Below are 20,310 nucleotides of genomic sequence, written 5' to 3'. Positions count from 1 at the left end.
TCAAGGTACATAACATTACTTAACATTACATAAAATAATATCACAATTTTATCACATTATATTACCTATTTGTATAGCAGAGATTTCCGGATTACAGATATCTTGGGTAAGGAAATATGACTGGACTTACATATAAATTTAATGGGTTTTTTTAATAAACAAATTATGCAACAAGCAACAAGACCTCAGACATCTCTCCTTACCTTATTACAGAAAACACTCTTTACAGCTTAACATTATAACAACTGAAAGCGGCATCCACTTATGACTACATGACATTAGATCAAAGAGCACAAGCTTAAAGGACTATTCCAGCTTTTATAAAACACATACAATGTAAAACATGTATGAGTAATTGTATCATAATTGAAAAGGAGAGAAATAGAAAATAGGCAAGCAAGAGACATTTTATATATAAAAATACAAACAAACAAACATAAAACCCAATGGAATTTATGCCAAAGTATACAAAATCTTTTCGCGGTATAAAAATAGAAAATCTTGATTTTTAAGGTAAAAAAGTATATGTAGATATCGAAGAATAATCACAAATTTAAAAAAACAAATACTACATGAACGAATCCTGTAGACAACAAATTTACACAGTTTTTACATACAGCATATTTGTAATTTAATAATTGAGCTTTATCAAAAGGAAGCATTATTGACTTGCGGATATTTAAAAATTATATATCTGGATATTGTTTGGCTGATGTGTGGCTATGAAAGACATGTGGAAAGCATACTTCTATTTTCATTGTTCACGAGAAGCGTTTTTCTTTGAGAAAAATCAGTAAGAAGAGCCAAAAATTCATTTAAAGACAATATGGCACCAATACAATTTGTGTGCATCATTAAATAATCTGAATCCCTCTTTAAGATTACTTAAAACTCACTGCAGAGTTAGTAGTATCTTCCAAGTTCGCTTTTCATTTTTCCTTCTTTTTTCTTTTGTAAAGCCATACTTACACAACCAGGGGTCCCAATAGCTCAGTTGCTTCATGCTAGAGAGATTGATCCCAGGTGAACTCGAGCTTCTGACACTCAGCTAGCGTCTTACAAACTATATGTTAGTCATACCTAGAATTTCCGAAGTTGTCAGAAGCCAACTAATTGACATGAATGCTGTTGGTATTCCATCACAACATATTGCAATGCTTGCCCATTATTCCAAATACAGTGTCAATAATATTTTGATAAGCAAACATTATGATCACAGTACTGTCTCCAACCTCCCAGGTCTAAGGAAGAAAAGGATTTCTGTTGAGACTGTGATAGACAATTAGACCAACATCATGATGACAGCCCTTTGTATCAGTCAGAAATACTGCGAATAAATTCCGGATTTCATTATCAAACATGAGAAGAAGACTCAGAGAGGCAGGATTGAAATACCGACGACCATGCATCATGATCAGAATTTTGCTCAAGGAAAGCCACAAAAACTGCAAGTTTTCAATGGTCCACTGCTCATGAACGTTGCTTACAGCCCCAATAGGACAGTGTTTTTGTTGTTTTTTTTCCTGACAAAAGCAGCTTCATGCTTTCCTTTGCTGATGGACAGCAAACATTATGATGTCATAATGGTGATCGCTACACTGTGAAAGAGGTCTTGAGCTGTGAGCTCGGGTCCGCCATGGTATGGGCCGATATAAGAGCTAACCATGTTTCAGAGCTTGTCGTCATTGAGGACTCCATAACGGCACACGTGTATGATGACTCAATCCTGGTATCAACTATGTTATCGTTAGTGTCTCATTGTTTTACTCACTTTGCAATTATTATAGAATTAATATAACGAGAATTTTCACAGTATATATATTCCTGTCCATTAGCATTTTCAAATCAATTAAATTTGAACCAAGAAACAAAAAAAAGCAAAGAGGGAAAATTAACACAAAGACAGTAAGAACATGTACGTTTTCTTCAACTTGGTGCATTTAGACTTATTTTTGCACTCCGCAAATTTTGGATGTTTTTATCACCACACCCCATATGGGTTAACATGTTTGAATCTTAAGAAAAATGTGTGTATCATACCTGGGGTTCTCTTAACTTTCTAATGATGTTTGAATTATGCCAATGTGACCAACAGTTATTAAGTTATGGGTAGCCTCTACCTCTATTTCTTCTTGGCCTGTCATTTCCCATAGATCTGTATTTCTAATTTTATCATGTCATTTAATTTGTAGTATAATTCTCATAAAGTTGTTAATGAATGACTGTATTTTATGACTTGTGTTTATATTCAAGCGCCATGTTTCTGAGCCATACAGCAACACCGATTTCGTTTGTGTTGAAAATTTTAATCTTTGTTTTCCTTCGTATTTCTCTAGAAGACCAGAATTTTTTCTCTTGCTTTATCTATCCTAGGTGTAACATCTCTCTCTCGCTCTCTCTCTCTCTCTCTCTCTCTCTCTCTCTCTCTCTCTCTCTCTCTCTCTCTCTCTCTCTCTCTGCCCCTCCTTTTTGTCTACTAATCAACCAACATATGTAAAGGCTTCAACTTCATCAATGAGACTGTCATCAATCACTAGTTTATCGATACTAGTAGTATTTATTTTCAATAGTTTAGTTTTCTTGATATCGGTATTCAGGCCTGTCCTGCAGGAGATATCTTGTAGTCCATTCGTGTTGGCTTGCATTTATTTGAAATTGTGTGATAGAAGAACAAGATCATCAGCAAAGTCAAGATCATCCAGCTGCGTCAAGAAATTCCAATGGATTCCATTGCTTTTTTGCTTCTGTGTAGATCTCAGCAACATTTTATCCCTGTGCCTGCAAAAGCTCTCAAAGAAAATGGTGACACTCAATAATTTTTACCTCTAAAAAAAACACAGTCACTCAGAAAAAGTATTTCCATGGAATAATTTTATCATCTCTCATAAATTAAAAAAAAACAAAATGCATACTCACATCTGACTGTTTCTCTCATAGGAAAATATTCAAGCTAGGTTATGGGTGGAACCAAGTCGGCTCAATCCAGAGAAACAGAAAGAGGACAACAAATCAGAGGATTAAAGGAGCCTACCACAAACCCTCATTAATCGCTCAACCAGTGGGTAAAATATGTTGTCTTAATTACGAAGGAAGTGGTGGTTGTTGTAGATGTAGCATTTTGTAAAACTAACTGTTTATTCTGTTGAAGAAATATCATTTTAACCCAAGACAAAACTGGAGAGAGAAGGATGAGAGAATATTTCAGTCGTCAAAATTGTTCAATGTAAACGTTGGAATATTAATTCTTCACCCTAAGGGAGCCACAACTTAAATATCTGTATCACATTAATTTGCTAAGTCCTTTGCTTAGTGACATAAAATAACATAATGTTCCAAGTTTGAATCTTTGAGTTAAATCTGAAAAAAGTTCCTTCAAAATTGTTAAGAAAATCCGGTTTATACACCACATTCACAAATTACATACAACAAAATTGCTCCTCAAGAGTAAAATTATGATTTGGATAGCTGAATTGATGATATTATAAATCACAGGTATATTTTTTAAACCTTTGATCAGAATTAATTAGTTCTAATCGGTATCATGATGATTCGGATCCAACTGCCCTGTGCTGCACATTCGCTCTCACTGGCATGTTGTGCGTTAAAGGATGTTCTCGATTCAGTCCAAATTTATATGACACAAGGATAAATATCAAAAGTCCAACTGCCTCCACTCCTCCTAAGAAATAGAAATAATAATCCAGGTGACAGCTTTGCTTCACGTAGGGATCCTTAGGGGTGCAGGGAAGACGACAGTTGATGTTACCGTAATCCTCATTGAAAAACCACAGTTTGGACACACTGAAAACGTATAAGATAAGGGTTCCAAAAATGCTGCCGAGTCCACAGAACGTGTAGAAGAAGCCAGTGATGAGTGCTTTCATTGATTTTGGAGCAACAGAAACTGCAAACTGGAGAGCTGAAATCAAATAAATGATTACAACATTTATGACAAAACAGTGATGATGATGATGAAAATGATGATGATCTCCTCACATTTCATTACAAATTAACAAGGAGTATGCGGCATTAATAAGAAAACTCGCCTACTTCTGATAAAAAAAAACAACTATATATTCGTTTTATTCTAATTTATCATTTGGTCTATGGCTACCAATTTACCCTGAATCTACAGTACGGCAGAACCACATAATGCAGAAATTAAAATATGATTACAAAATCAGTACTTTGAGTAATAATTATAGTATATTGCGACTAGAATCAAATAGCAAATGAGACTTACAGGCCACACTGGCAAATACTTCACTGATTCCAAGGAGAGCATATTGGGGTATCTGCCATAATACTGTCATGTCAGCTGCTTCATACTCTGTGTTAGCTGGAGAGAAGATTTATGCATATGTTAGCTGGAGAGAAGAGTTATGCATGCGTTAGCTGAAGAGAAGAGTTATGCAATGCTATGATGATGTAATATTTTCTTAGTGATTTAAAGGAGAAAAAAAAAGTTGGAATTTTATAGAATGTAATATCCACTTAATGTGCTCAAAGTGTTTTACAAGAAGTTACAAGCCCACAGTAACACTTACAACATGGGATAAGACATGATGCCTGTAATGCACTACATTACATAAAACAATTTTTTTTTGTCGACATATACATCAGTGCTCATTTTATACCTAAGTGCGATAAGAGAATGTGAGTAAAGAGTCTTTTCCAAGGACTCAACTTTGTGCTCCATAAAGCAGGGCCTGAACCAGAGACCTACTGGTCCAAAGGTGAGTGTCATACCATAAGACTACAAAGCTGCACATTTAATAAACACTTTTTAATCAAAAATCCTACCAAAAAAATTTCATAGATAATTTAGGTCTTATTATGAGCCTTAGGCTTTTATGCTAAACACAATGACATAATGTAATATAGTCCAAACTGAAACTATCTTTCTTTGTGAAATAAAGTGATAAAGTGTAAATAATGCTACTTAAAGCAACAACAACAACAACAACAACAAAAATTAGATGGATAAAAAAAAAACGAGAGAAAGAAAGAAAAACAATGTTGAGGTAAAATTTCTGCTTCAGTTTAAGAAGAATGACCAATAGTGCGAACGTTTCAAGTTTCGGGTTTACCCTTAATTCAACGGGTAAGATCATAACCAAAATAATCATAATTCCCTTGTTTTCTGTGTCTCGTCCATTATACTGTCTACGTTAATAAACTAGAGCTGAAATTATTACCTCAACATTGTTTCTCACTTTTAGAATAGTAAAGGAACAATGAGAATTGGGAATAAAATGTTGTAATATTGCCTACTTTAAGCCCCACCTCAACTGCGTTAGCCCCCCTTTTCAGAGCAGAAGCGATGAAAAATTATCATTTGGAGAGTGAGAAATGAACCTGTTTGTTCCCCCATACATCATCTCTCTCAGTGCCAGTACATTCAGTGTGGGAAATGTAATTTTAAAGAGGAGGAAAACTCCTCCTCTGACTCCTAAATCTCCGAGTTCCACAGAACCATCATCACTGATAAATTTACTGCACTTTGAGTTAGTGAAGTGTAAAGATTCATCAATTAGGCAAAGTCATAGAAAATAAGTATTAATAATTTACTCTTTTATTAAAAAATTTCATTTAAGCTTTTCCTTTCCCCACATCTTACCTATGAACTGTGGTAGGCAAGCATTGTAACAAGGCTTGTCATCGTACGGCCAGAAGGCTTTAAGTCTGTAACTCTCCACCACGCCAGCCACGATGATGGCAGAGATGGAGAATATCATGCCCAGTACAACTCTTTTGGCAAAGGTGAAAGGATATCCTGCCCGAGACAGTCGGGGATAAATGACACGGTCAAACAAGGGCAGAAGGATGATGACAAAAAGGACATCAAACATGGTGAACCAGGCAGCCACCAGCTAGAGATGTTATAAAAACAGAAACAAACATGATAGAATCAAATTTAAAAAATAACTTATCAACATTGTCAGATCCTGTGCTCCTTAAAGTAAGAATGAATGAGACATTCATATAATGTTACAACATGGGATAAGACATGATGCCTGTAATGCACTACATTACATAAAACAATTTTTTTCCGACATATACATCGGTGCTCATTTTACACCTAAGTGCGATAAGAGAATGTGAGTAAAGAGTCTTTTCCAAGGACTCAACTTTGTGCTCCATAAAGCAGGGCCTGAACCAGAGACCCACTGGTCCACAGGTGAGTGTCATACTATAAGAATACAAAGCTTGAAAAAGACACAAGCCAAAAACCACATGGAGATGATATTTTGAAAAGGAGTAGAATGTTGTTGTTGGATGGATGATGCGTGATCAAGCAATACTTCACAATCATTAGCAAGGGGTAATGTAAACTGCAATAGAGGCCATAAACACCATCTGACTTGAAATGTATCCTTAACAGAAGCTAGATAACATAATGCTATCTACAGTGTACTTGACTCTTCGTTTATTTGAAAACATCAAATTTAACAAATTATGAAAAAGATTATTTGGTCATTATTTTTTTATTGATAGAATTCCTTATCAATCAATCATGAATGAGAGTATCTGACAACAGGGGAAATTATGAATCTGCAAAGGAAGAGGAAGAGAAGGGTGACAGCAAAGGTGAGGCAGAGAAAAAAGAAAAGGCATATAAATAGGATGAGGGTGAGGAGGAGGAGAAGGAGGAGGAGGTAGAAAAAAAAAGGAGAAAGAGAAGAAAAACAAAGAAGAAACAACAACTAAGATTACCTGCGGTCTACTGACTTCAGTACCATTTTTTAAGACAGTAATAGGGAATGACATTGTCGATGACTCTGTGTGATGAGTTATGTTTTTTTCACGGCTGTGATATTTAACGTCAGAAAAGGTGAGCTTCATGTGTAATCCTTGGAAAACAAATGTTGTTTGCATCTGACAGAAGGAAATATAAAGGGAACTGATTAAATGTCAATGACAGATTTAATTCTTCCTGCTTCTACTCATAACGGGTTAAATCCAGTTTAGTCATACACATGCGTTAATTCCATTAATTATTCATTTGGTGAAGTGACAACTTTTCTATTGGGTGTTTCAGCCTCATGCATCATGTTCATTTAATATTTTGAGGTGGAAAATTATGGAATAAAATGAATTCTAGGCTCAAAGAAATTTATTTGCTATTAGATGAGGGCCTCGTACCAATTTCAATTCGACTAATTTAGAGTGATAAACCAAATAGACAGAATTCTGTTCCCTGTAATTCTATCCAGATTTGCTGGGTATGTAGAAAAAACTGGAGGCAGCAGAAATGTGGTTTCTTAGAAGGATGTTAAGAATCTCATGGACAGAGAAGAAAACTAATGAAGAAGTATTAGAGCAAGCTGAAACTAAAAGGTTATTAATTCGTACGATAAGAAAAAGACAAATGCAATTTTTAGGGCACCTAAATTGACATAAATGTATTGAACAAATTGCTCTCACAGGAAAAATAGAAGGTAAAACGAGTAAAAATAGACCAAGAAAAACATATTTGAATAGTTTGAACAGCTGGGTGACAAAGAAAGAGAAGAGTAATATTAGTTTTCTGAGGTTATCTGATCAGAGAGATGAATGGCGCACCATGATCACCGATGTCTGGCACAGACTTGGTACTTGAAAAAGAAGAAGAAGTAGAAAAGATAATACAACCCAAGCTCTCTTTTAGGATGATCTTGGAAAAAGGTTTAATGAAAAATGGTATTTTACTTTGCAAACCTTTCATATTTGCATGTGTCTCGTAGAGTTACACTTTCCAGAAAAATTTAAGTAAACAAGTTTGAGGAAGAAAATATTTATCTACTTTCAAGTAAAATTTACCCAGACAAAAGAATACCAAATTTGCATAATTCATTTACAATAGTAATCTAAAATTTCTTTATTATGGGAACAGTGAATACAAAACAATAAATTCAACAAAAGGGAAAATAATCATAAATCAATTCAAAAATAAAGTTGATAAAGAGGTTTATTCTCCATTGGGGAATACGATAAGTGAATGATTTTAAAATCCTAATACAGCAATTTCTAAAAGTTTCCAAAAGTAATCGTTACAGAATCATTAAAAACTCAAATACTTAGCCATAATCATAATTTGTAAAATGTGTTATTAAAGATGAGAGGTAACGATGTGAATAAGAGAGGATAAAAATAGTTTTCAAATAACTTGGATGCAACAATAATATACCTGATAATAAACAATCCAGTAAGGAATCAGGGCAGCAAATACAGCGAGGATCATCTTTAATTTCTTGACGTCATTTACCACAGAGTTGTGATACATGCCCCCATTCTGATGCTTGGCGTAGTCTAGGAAGCTCAGTTTTCCACCACTGCTGGTATTACCGTCCGATTCTTCGGATAAACTGAAACAAAGCAAATAAATAATGACAGAAACCAAACAATTTGAAAATATTCTCTATTGTTACAAAAAAAAGAAAGTGAAGCAATCCAAAAAATAAAATCTCCCCTTCCCTTGACCACATTCAAAAGTCTTGACAAAACCGTATAATTCAGCATATATGATATGATATCAATCAAAAATATTCAAATCAAATTCTTATGAATATTTCTTGAAATCAGGATTTTAAATCTCTCATCAGAACTGCTCCCTCGTTTTTCATTTTCACATTTTCAAATAAAAATATGCAAAATATTATTGTGTTGCCATTCTCCCCTTGTCACTTTTATGCTCACTATTCGATTATAATGGGACAGAAAAAAAAAAGTTGACAATTGAGAAAGCAGGTGTTAAGTCAACCTAACTACAGTGGAATCCTGATAAAGCTAAAAATGCCAAACCAGAAAGACGGCTTGACTTTAAGCAATGTTGACTTTATCCATTATCAATGAACCACACTTAGATAAAGAATAGAAAATTTGGGGTGTGGAATTCAAGCAAAAGTGGACTTTAAGAGTCTGACTTTATGCGGCTCCCACTGTATCAAGTAACCATTGTGGCGTGTGAGGGTGGCATGAATGACCAGCAATCAGGGGGGGAGGGGGAGGGGGGGAGTCTGAGGTTTAATCCTAGGCCTTTATGTGCCAAGAGCCTGCATAATATAGTGGGATAAGCTGCGCTTAACAAATGTGCACTATTATTATCATTATTATTATTATCATTATTATTATTATTATTATTATTATTATTATAATATAATAATAATAATAATAATAATAATAATAATAATAATAATATTATTATTATTATTATTATTATTATTATATTATTATTATATATTATTATTATTATTATTATTATTATTATTATTATTATTATTATTATTATTATTATCATTATTCTGTGCCACATGGCATAAAGTGGATACTTAACAGAAGGTTGGATCACAAGTCAGGTCAGGCAGATGTTTTGGGAGGATCTTTTTTCTGCATTTCTGCTTCTCTTTGTATGACGCTATCTCATTCACACCTTTTCATATTATTTTCGTCACAATTTCACCGACAACCACATTATGCGGCTATGTGGTCTTGTGGTATGACACTCGCTATCAGATCGGAAGGTCCTGGGTTCGAGCCTCGCCCTCGGCGCATAGTTGAGTCCTTGGAAAAGGCTCTTTACTCATTTTCTCTCACCGTACTCAGGTGTAAAATGTGTACCTGGTCGTTAACAGCGAAAAATTGTAATATCGCCTAACACGTGGCATGTCCCGTCCTACACGTTAAATGTTGCTGTTGAACAGGGACCCCTTGTAAAGTGCTTTGAGCACATTTAGTGGATATTGCGCTATATAAAGCTCATCTTTACTTTATTATTATTTCTATTCCCATTCGTAATCAAAATCTAGTTTTGGTACGAACATGAACAGAACCAGATAAGCAAAAAAAAACATTCAATGGCAACTCACACTCCCAGACTTCTTTTATCACTATTTCGTCTGTCTGGGCGAAAATTTTGGCGTTGCTTTTTTCTAGTCCAAGCTTCCTTTATTATTTTGAAAATATTGGTAATGACACTACCACTGGGTCGCTGGACTGTGTAAAATATTCGACCTGGAGGGAAAGAAATTCGTATTATTCTATAAAAATTATAGTCAGTTTTCATTGAGTTGAATTGTCTGTAATAATAATAATTACTTTCAGAACGACAACAAAGATAATAGTCAAAACAACAATAAAATAGGATAATAGAATTATTATTAATAATAATTTTAATAACAATAATAATAATAATAATAATAATTAGTTCCCCCAAGAGTTAGTGGAAACATAGTGCAGAGGACAGTAAAGAGAGAACGAGAGAGAGAGAGAGAGAGAGAGAGAGAGAGAGAGAGAGAGAGAGAGAGAGAGAGAGAGAGAGAGAGAGAGAGAAGAAAAAAAAGAGAAAATATTGGAACAGGGTTTAGTTGACTGCCTGGACTTAAACTTAAAGATTAAAGAGCTACCTGTTATGAACACTATGATCCCAACTCCAAGGCTCGCAGTACAGATGATGTAACCAAGGTGGAAACTTATTTGTTGTTCAACGTAAGCCATGGCTCCTAGGCCCACAAACGCCCCCATATTACTACACCAATAGTACCAGTTGAAGAAACTCAAATGCACGCTACTATTCGTTCCAGACAACTGCAAATATATATATATTTTTTATTTTTTTTTAAAGAGGACCATTACATTAAATAAAATTGAAAATTAATATTAAAGTAAATATGATTTAATGGTTTGTAATAATAATAATAATAATAATAATAATAATAATAATAATAATAATAATAATAATAATAATAATAATACACATTTATACAGCCCTCATTCTCGTGTAAAACACAAGCTCTGGGCACTTTACAATATAAATTATCAATTTCATATTCAAACTAATAAAAGTCACCTATATAAGGAATGCAATTGACGTCACTCCACTCTTTGTTACTGTTTTTAGACAGCCATTTTGGTGATTACTTCTCACTAAATTATATCAATCAGCCTATGCACGTATAAGATTACACACAGACTTGTGTGTTGGCATGTTATATCCGGCTGACAGATTTGTGAGTATTTTACCTAAACGCAAAGCACAATCGGATGTCCCACCCTCTAACCTTAAATAATTTATATCTGAACTGAAAGGATTTATTTGTGTAAAAAATTAACATTTGCAATCCGATATAGTTTCAAAGATAACTGTTTACGAACAATGCATCAACCATGTGATGAGATGGATGTCTGCAAATAGATTAAAATTAAATGGCGACAAGACTGAAGCCTTATTCATTGCTAGTTCAAATAATAAGACAGATCCATTTACACTGGCACTGACAATCAACGATAATGACAAAATACAACTCACAACATCAGCAAAAAATCTCGGCATCACCTTAGAGAGTGATCTGTCTATGAACAAACATATTAACAATGTGAGAACAAGTGCTATCTGCATTCTAAGAAATATCAGAACAATCAGACCATTTATTAATAGGGAAACTTGCAACAAATTGGTAACATCTTTGATATTCCCGAAAATGGACTACTGCAATGCACTGTTTGTTGGTCTCACAAAGGACAAAATAAACAAACTCCAGAAAATACAGAACATGGCAGCCCGCGTTGTACTACAGAAAGACAGAAAAACTGCAGCTCCCGAATTACTACAGCAGCTGCATTGGCTGCCAGTGGACCAGCGGGTTAAATATAAATCTTCAACTATCGTTTTCAAATGCCTGGAGGGCTCGTCACCAGCATATCTCTCAAACCTCGTTGAACGGTATAACCCACAGCGATCGGTTCGATCAACGAACGACCTCAAATTGAAAACACCCCGCTGTCGAGTGAAGGCTGGTGAACGTGCCTTTCAGCATTCTGGTCCAAGGTTGTGGAATTTACTACCACTAGAGATACGTTCTTCGTCTTCACTAGAGGAATTCAAGCGTCGATTGAAGACATTCTTATTCCGATAGGCTTTCTTTTGATTATTTGTATAATTAGCGTTGTTCGTGTACTGTGTTAGGGCTTCATTATTAAGTTAATCTATGTTATGTGCCCAGAGCCCTCCTGATGAAGGGATGTTTGGCGCACTATAAATCTATACCATTATTATTATTATTATTATTACCATTATTATTAACATTCCTCTCTACCATTTAAATTTTTTTCAAAAGCTCCATTTTTACTGCATTGACCCCACTTTAAGAGCAATTGAGATGATAGACTATCATTGATACTCTAGCTAATCCCTGCAGTAGAATGGGAAACTGCATCTATTTGTTCCATCACACATCAATCCCCTCAATGTCAGTACATTTCAAAATGTAATTCCTCTCCTGACACCCTAATCGCGGATCTGAGGAAAACATCAGCACTGTATAATAATGACATGCATAGCAAAGGTCAGGAAGTAAAATATTTTCCCAGGAGCTCTTTAAGTCAGGGATGGGCAGGATTTTCTAGACAGTGATAAACCAGGACTCGGCCTTTAAATTTGGTCCGTTTCTCAATAGACAGTCTATGTTATCTCAAAATCAGAGGTAAGACAGAGTTAACTTCAGCTTTCTGAAGCAAAACAATATTGGATAATCTGTAGCCACTTAAGCTTACTTTTTGAAACAACAAATAACTTGCACTGCGATAACCTAGCTTTGATATAAATGAAAAGTTTCTTGGTCGTGAACTCAGAGAGAAACTGTAGATAAAACCTGAATTTTTTTATTTTTCAGTTCTGAATATAAGAATGTTTCAAAGTTTATAACTTTATCAACAATTTTTATTGACGCTTCCCCTACTGTTCTATTCCTAAACCCTCTGTTCCCCACATACATGTTTTGTCATTTTCAGCTTTAACCTTTCCAAACTCTGTCAATCCCTGGTACCCTGTTTACATTTCGAAAGCTGGCAAGGTTTTTAAGGGTAATAATTCAAATAGGGACCAGAGGAAGATAGCAGAGCAATTTATCTTCCCATCAAGTCTCAACCAGCTGCAAGTATATTGGACTCAAGCCTGATACATTCAAAGTCTTAGAAATGAATACATTTTTACATTTGTATATTCATTCCCTTTTAGTAATTAAATATCAAATATTAAAGAGATATGGTTTACAAGTGTAAGTAAATTAATCTCACTTCAAATATATGCTTATATTTTACTTTCTCCCTTTAATAAGCATTGAATAAAAGAAGATATATATAGAAAGTATCAAATTGAAAAGAAAAAAAAAGAATTTATTTTTTATCCTCATTAATTCCCCCCCCCCCCCCCTTCCTCACTCCTTCTTCCACTCTACCCCCTCCTATCAATCCTTTCTCTTATCTTTAAACACAATTAAAATAAGACACACACAAACACTCAACTGCCCCAACCAATCTGACAAACTCCCTCACTTATTGTGCGGTGTATGGTATAGGTACTGCCTTCTGTCAACTATTAACAATTAACACTATAGACCACTGCACTCTCAGTGACACAGTATTCGTCTTGTCTGTCAATACAATCATGTTGACCATGTAGTAAACTAATTCGTTTTATTTACAATAAGGGTTGTTGATAGGGTCAAGATCATAGGTTAGTTTCAGCTCATATTTCATATTTCCTTCAATGTTGTATCTGAAACAAAAAGGTGCTCCCTTTGACTCAATTTTCTAACTGCACTGTGCACTTAACAGAGATAATAAATCAAAACAGCATTTTTTTTTCTCAAATTATTGTGCTGATTAGAGTTGTTTTTCTATAAAAATTGATCAAACTCATAAAACATTTCTTCTTTGCACAGATAATTAGTTGGATACAGGTGGTCGACAGTTATAATTACATACAAAAAAAAAAAAAAAAAAAAAAAAAACAACAACAGAAAACAACTAAACTAACCTGATCAGAGCCAAATGGACCAATGTTTGACTTTATGACACCATCAGCAATAGCAATAGCCACCAAAATAGCAAACACTAACCAAGCACAGTTTTCCTCAAATGGGCTATCATGAGGATCTAAAGTGTGATTAGTTGAAGAACCGCAGATTTTTGGTAGATGTTTCGGTCTGTAGGGTATTGAAGACTGCTTTGTTTCTGTAGGATCCATGCTTTGAGACATGAATGGAAGCAGGATGTAGCTTCCCATGTAAATTACAAAAGCTACAAGAATTGTCTTGAAACGACCTAAGTATGAATCCGCAATCCATCCTCCAACCGGAGCCATCAGGAAAGCTAGACCAAGAAAGAAAAGAAGAGTACTCTGTGCATGGTAAGATACCCAAAGAAATGGAGCTTTGTTTAGAAAAAGTACTAGGTTACCAACAAGCCCATGGAAAGCGATTCTTTCAAAGAAAATGCCACATAGTATGCACAGACAACCTCCTCGAATGGTCTTTGTGATGGGCTGCTGACTCATCTGACGAGTTGGAGTAGGTGTAATGGTAATGCTGCTTCTCAAATCACTCTGACTGGTGGATGATGAAAGAGTGGAAGTTTGTGACCTTCCACTATTGTGGTATGATGTCCAGTTTGGGTTGGCATTGACCCGGAAGACCAAGGGTCGTCTTTCTTCAACATTTTCAGACATTGTGTATGTGCTGCACGTATGCCAATGTCAAGAAAATCCAATTAAAAATCCCCTCCTTTCTCTGACTGGAAAGATTAGTCAGTAGAGATCAACAATTAGCCAAATATGTAGTTTTGTCCATTCCAGGATCTGTGGATGGAATTAAAAAAGAAAAACAGCCTTTAGCTTAGTATTGATATAGAAACTAATCGTTTAGGTCTTTCTGCTACATTTCACCATTTTGTCTGGAAAGCTTCAATCTCCGTGGAAGATCTGGCTTGAAACTAGTTTCACAGCTGCTGATGATAATAGCAGACGATGTTGCAACTATTAATATTAATAAAATTAATGTGACAAACCTCAAGCAGCTCAGTTAATTTCTGTCATTATCATAAAATAAAAAAAAGATTAACTAGATTTATGCTGGAACCATGCCCAATAACTCATGTTGAAACTAAAGAGCTTAGACATATGGCTTTGGTAATACAAAACAAATCAAATCGTAAGTAAATATATAACCCAACTTCAACTCTATTATTACCTATGAATATGAGTCTTTGATAGAGCTGTACCAGAACATCAGAACAGTTCAATGTTCGTGACACCCTTGCTGCAAAACGGAATCGAACTGAATCACTTTCAAACCAATTCACATCCAACAGAAACACCCACTACCCGATGTCTTGGTTTTAATTGAATGAGAGAGAAAAGAATTCACAAACTGAGCAGGAATTTTCGTTTTACCATGAGAGTGGAGGGATAAGGAATGAAGGGAGGGAGCATGAAGGGATCATGAAATAAATGATGGGTTGTCTTTACTAATGCAGTGCATGGGAATGTCACAGCGGATGCTGGACGATGCTTGTCATGCAGCTGTTTTTAACCCCCTAACAATGATGCAGATATTTTGTTTTCAGATAACAGTTTCCTTTTACCTTATTATTTTTAATGGAGAATAAACCGTTTTTACCAAGAGAGCAGTACTAAAGTGTATTGCGACCAAGACTTCAACTATCTATAATTGACAGCATTGGTGTTGTCTTTTGATGAAAACAGTAAGGTCTGGTGTTGGGTCAAAGAAAGGTCGAATTTCGCCTTTAAAGGGTTACATTATCTCTCTGGGTTTTGATTTTTTCTTTTATTATTTCTCTTTTTTTTTCTCTTTCTCTCTTCTTTTTTCAGTATTGCTGATTGCAGTTCCTTTTATAAGACTGGCAAATGAGGTAGGAATGTCACGGGATGCTGGACGGTTAATTATCTAGTGCAATTAACCCTTTACCAGTAGCACTGGATTTTTGTTTTAAATAAGAGTTTCCTTTATATCATTTTTAATGCAGAATAAACCATTTCCACCATGAGAGCCGTAAGAATATTGTGACTCAGGCTTCAATTAAACTACAATTGCATTGTCATTACTTGTCTTTTGATGAAAACGGTAAGATCCTCTTTTAGGCCCATGTAAGATTAAAATTTGCCTTTGAGAGGTTAAGTAGTTGGGGGTTTTTTTCTTTTCAAACACGGCTTCGCTGTTTCTATTTTTTTAAAGACTGGCAAGCAGCTCGCTGTACTTACCCACATGGCATGCACACACAAAAAAATACATCTAAGTCATAAAATAAGACATCTAGGTCTCGTTTGTACTATGGCTGCAAACAAAATCAAGCGGCTCTGTATTCGAAAGACATTCTATGAAAGAATCAGTTCGCAAGACCCTCATAAAGCATTTCCCGCTGCAGACTACAACTCGAGTCTATAAGCTAACCATTAAAGTCATTTATTTGAAATGAGGGAAAACCTTTTTACAAAATGGCAGCAGAGAACCAAAACAATGGTCATATTAGGTAATTTTAAACGTCCACTAATCTATCAAGGTTTGTCCTAGAGTTTTTAAAATGCTACTATATAATGACAAATTGAATTAATAAACGCCTGACAAAAGATCCATGGTGAGAAAATACTAGATAGCAGGGATGCTCCCCTGAGAGCTTTTACGGTCAGGCACAGAGTTTATTTCAAAACCATTCAGGATTAAAGAGAAGTCTTGTGATGTTTCTTAAATTGATGTTTTAATGAACTTGACTCTGGGGTTTAAGCTTATTTGTCATGGCTGAAGAATCTCTTTTTGAATAATGAAAGAAAAATAGGGAAAATATTACACTTACACTATTGACAATATTACAGTAAAGATGGATTGCAATTCTAAAATATCATCCTAATTTTCATGACTAAAGCATATTCTATGAAAACAATGTCTTTCATTTCTGTTTTGACAAACCTCGACAAGATTAAAGAAAAAGCAGGTAGCAACGGAACAACAACCCTTTGCCAAACACTGATTAATTACAAGTCTCACCCGCTTGGACTGGTCCAGGTGGGTAGAGTAGAGTATGAGTTCGTGTTGTGTTAAACTTCTCACTTTCCCGTTGTCATTATTTACACGCCAGTCATGAGATCCTTATTTCCAACGTCAAAAGCTTTGCTCTGCTGATTAAGAGCAATGTTGTAATAATAAAATCATGACACTGTTTTATCTTTGGGCTTATCAGACTGTGACAAACCGTCTGGACAACTGGTTGTAAAATGTCCAAATTGTTTTCATCTAAATCAACTTCGGATCACATGATGTGTCATATGACATGACTGACGGTCGATAGTTTTTTAAAACTCCTTATTGAAGACTGCGTTTTGTACTCTCTCTCTCTCTCTCTCTCTCTCTCTCTCTCTCTCTCTCTCTCTCTCTCTCTCTCTCCTCTCTCTCTCTCTTATTATTATTATTATTATTATTATTATTATTATTATTATTATTATTATTATTATTATTATTATTATTATTATTATTATTCAACCAGCTGCATACAATTATGAAAAACAGGAATATTAGCATGAAAACAAAAATCAAAGTCCTGGATTGCTATGTACTGTCTGTGCTGCTATATGGTTGTGAGAGCTGGACCATAAACAAGACCATGGTTAAAAGACTGGAGGCAGTGGAAATGTGGTTTTACAGAAGAATGATGAGGGTGTCATGGATGGAAAGGAAAAGAAATGAAGAAATTTTAGAAATGGCCAACAGAAAAAGATCACTGATAACAAAAATCATCAAACGCCAAATGGAATTTTTAGGACACATTATCCGCCACCCTGGTTTGGAAATACTCGCCTTGACTGGAAAGATGAATGGAAAAAGAATAAGAGGAAGACAAAGAATAACGTATTTGAAAGGGATAAGAACTTGGACAGATGAAGCTGAGAAAGGTGGCGCTGCTTTAATAGAATTGGCAGGAGATAGATCAGCTTGGCGGAAGATGACCTCCGACGTCTGCTTCAGATATGGAACTACATGAGATGAGATGAGATTATTATATTATTATTATTATTATATTATTATTATTATTATTATTATTATTATTATTATTATTATTATTATTATTATTATATCATCATTATATATTATTATTATTATTATTATTATTATTATTATTATTATTATCATTACTACTACTACTACTACTACTACTACTACTACTACTACTACTACTACTACTACTACTACTACTACTACTACTACTACTACTACTACTACTACTACTACTACTACCCTAGAAAGAGGAGAGCTAACGCTTCTAGAAGGGACATTCCTTCTTTGAGCCAATGGTCACAGCCCTCGCACACTGACTCGCGAAGTGCGTGTGCCTCGCTAAGTGTTAGCCCTAGATACGGCTGTCGCCTGCCTTTCTGTTTATGGATGTGTATCTTTATGTGTATGTTTCTATGTTTGCATTTAGTGTTTGTGTGTGTGTGAGAGAGAGAGAGAGAGAGAGATAGAGAGAGAGAGAGATAGAGAGAGAGAGAGAGAGAGAGAGAATAAGTAGGAGTGAAATATCTGTTCGATGTTATCGTTATCATAATATAAGTATATAGTTATAACAAGTGTAACTAAATGAAATATTGCCATATTTATGGACAATAAAGATCTATTATTATTATTATTATTATTATTATTATTATTATTATTATTATTATTATTATTATTATTATTATTATTATTATTATTATTATTATATATATAATAATATAATATAATAATAATAACAATAAATAATAATAATAATAATATAATAATAATAATAATAATAATAATAATAATAATAATAATAATATAATAATAATAATAATAATAATAATAATAATAATAATAATAATAATAATAATATAATCTGTGATTTTAAAATTTATTTTGGGGTTGGGTGGGTCGGGGATAGATAGACAGATAGGTAGGTAGATATATAGAATATGGCGAGAGAGAGAGAGGAGGGGGGTAGAGGGGTAGAGATAGATAGATTGATAGATAGATAGAGAGAGAGAGAGAGAGAGAGAGAGAGAGAGAGAGAGAGAGAGAGAGAAACAGGGGGGGGGGCACACAAAATTAACTTAATGTACTCACATTCCTCAATTGTGTGTGTGTGTGTGAGAGAGAGAGAGAGAGAGAATAAGTAGGAGTGAAATAGCTGTTCAATGTTATCGTTATTATATAACGTCATAACAAGTGTAACTAAATGACAAATTGCCATATTGATGGACAATAAAGATCTATCATTATTATAATAATCTGTGATTTTAAAATTCATTTTGGGGTTGGGTGGGTTGGGGACAGATAGATAGATATATTGGTATGTAGATAGGTAGATATAATATAGCGAGAGAGAGGGGGGGTAGGGATAGGGGGGGGGGTGGGGGGGAAGAGGGATAGAGGCAGATAGATAGATAGATAGATAGATAGATAGATAGATAGATAGAGAGAGAGAGAGAGAGAGAGAGAGAGAGAGAGAGAGAGAGAGAGAGAGAGAGAGAGAAACAAGGTAGGGGGGGGGGGGCACATAAAATTAACAAAATGTACAACTCAGCGTTATCCATGTTCAACTCAATCTCTAAAATATCTCAGATCTTATTAGTACTAGCCTACTATAGATCTAGAAATCTCAAGTGTCACTGATGGTTGTCTATAACATGTGGGAACAGATCTCCACTCAATACTAAAATGAAAAAGAGTCACTGATGGGTGTCTACAACACATGGCCCAATAAAAATAATAACTAAACAAAGGGTATCCACACACATGCCCAGTTTAATTAGACCTCCCCTCTTTTCCCTCCCCCTCTAGTCTAGCCAGGCGAAACCGGCGGCCAGCCAAGGAGCGTGTTGCTAACACGCGCTAACAAATCACTAGGCAAGTGTGGTATGTGCCACGCGAACGGCGACTTGTCCTTTCTAGTCGTAGCTCCTCTTTCTCGGCTACTACTACTACTACTACTACTACTACTACTACTACTACTACTACTACTACTACTACTACTACTACTAATACTACTATTGTTTATGGGCTCGTTGTTGTAATGGAAATCTAAAAAAAAATATGTTTAATTGTGAGTTGAAGAAGCTTATCATAATATGGTTTACAATAAAATAAGGGAGTAATAATTGTTTTAAAAAAATTAACCCTGTCTTCATATTTCGGGGGGAGGGGGGGGGGCGGAGAGAGAGAGAGAGAGAGAGAGAGAGAGAGAGAGAGAGAGAGAGAGAGAGAGAGAGAGACTCATTTGGCAGAGCACTTGCTTCACACGCAAAGGGGCCGAGATCGATCCCCGGTAAAGTCGAGATATTTTTCTCACCTTCTGTCCACACAGCAGTGACTGGGTAGCTGAGTCTGTTAGGGACTTTGCGATTGACTTATGTCCTATCCACAGGGTAACAACCAATTGCTATTGTCCGTTTCAGGCTATAGAAACTTGTATGAACTACGTCTTCGTGAGTCTGGTGCCTCTGAATGACTTCTTTGTTTTCATATT

The 20,310-nt window shown here is 35.1% G+C and overlaps 1 protein-coding gene across 2 annotated transcripts; it reads right to left on the bottom strand.

Moving 5' to 3' along the window:
• Positions 1–932: 932 nt before the first annotated feature.
• On the bottom strand, positions 933–17,106 carry LOC144967206 (solute carrier family 15 member 4-like). Of its 2 annotated transcripts, XM_078904144.1 has the most exons (10): positions 16,818–17,072; positions 15,006–15,074; positions 13,796–14,614; positions 10,386–10,566; positions 9,849–9,993; positions 8,171–8,348; positions 6,718–6,879; positions 5,621–5,873; positions 4,244–4,339; positions 933–3,919 (listed from the first exon to the last, which is right to left on the bottom strand). In XM_078904144.1, exons 3-10 carry the CDS (start codon positions 14,483–14,485, stop codon positions 3,540–3,542), a joined length of 2,085 nt encoding a protein of 694 aa, XP_078760270.1. In that variant the 5' UTR covers positions 14,486–14,614; positions 15,006–15,074; positions 16,818–17,072; the 3' UTR covers positions 933–3,539. The 2 variants fall into 2 exon arrangements, with proteins under 2 accessions (XP_078760270.1, XP_078760269.1); XM_078904143.1 differs by lacking the exon at positions 15,006–15,074 and having other exon boundaries at positions 16,818–17,106.
• Positions 17,107–20,310: the final 3,204 nt, after the last annotated feature.

The sequence above is a fragment of the Berghia stephanieae genome, chromosome 3 (assembly GCF_034508935.2).
Source record: "Berghia stephanieae isolate SIO BIC M18660-M18661 chromosome 3, UCSD_Bste_1.3, whole genome shotgun sequence".
In the NCBI taxonomy this organism is placed as follows: Eukaryota; Metazoa; Mollusca; class Gastropoda; order Nudibranchia; family Aeolidiidae; genus Berghia; species Berghia stephanieae.
Note: the sequence above shows the minus strand (reverse complement) of the source record. Positions and strands in the feature narration are given on the sequence as shown.

Coding starts and splice junctions, on each gene's coding strand:
- LOC144967206 (XM_078904143.1), bottom strand. CDS start 14,485: ATGTCTGAAAATGTTGAAGAAAGACGACCCTTGGTCTTCCGGGTCAAT. Junction 8,349..9,848: donor GATAAAAGAAGTCTGGGAGT/GTGAGTTGCCAT, acceptor GCTTTGTTTCAG/TTTATCCGAAGAATCGGACG. Junction 5,874..6,717: donor CTGAAGTCAGTAGACCGCAG/GTAATCTTAGTT, acceptor TAACATCTCTAG/CTGGTGGCTGCCTGGTTCAC.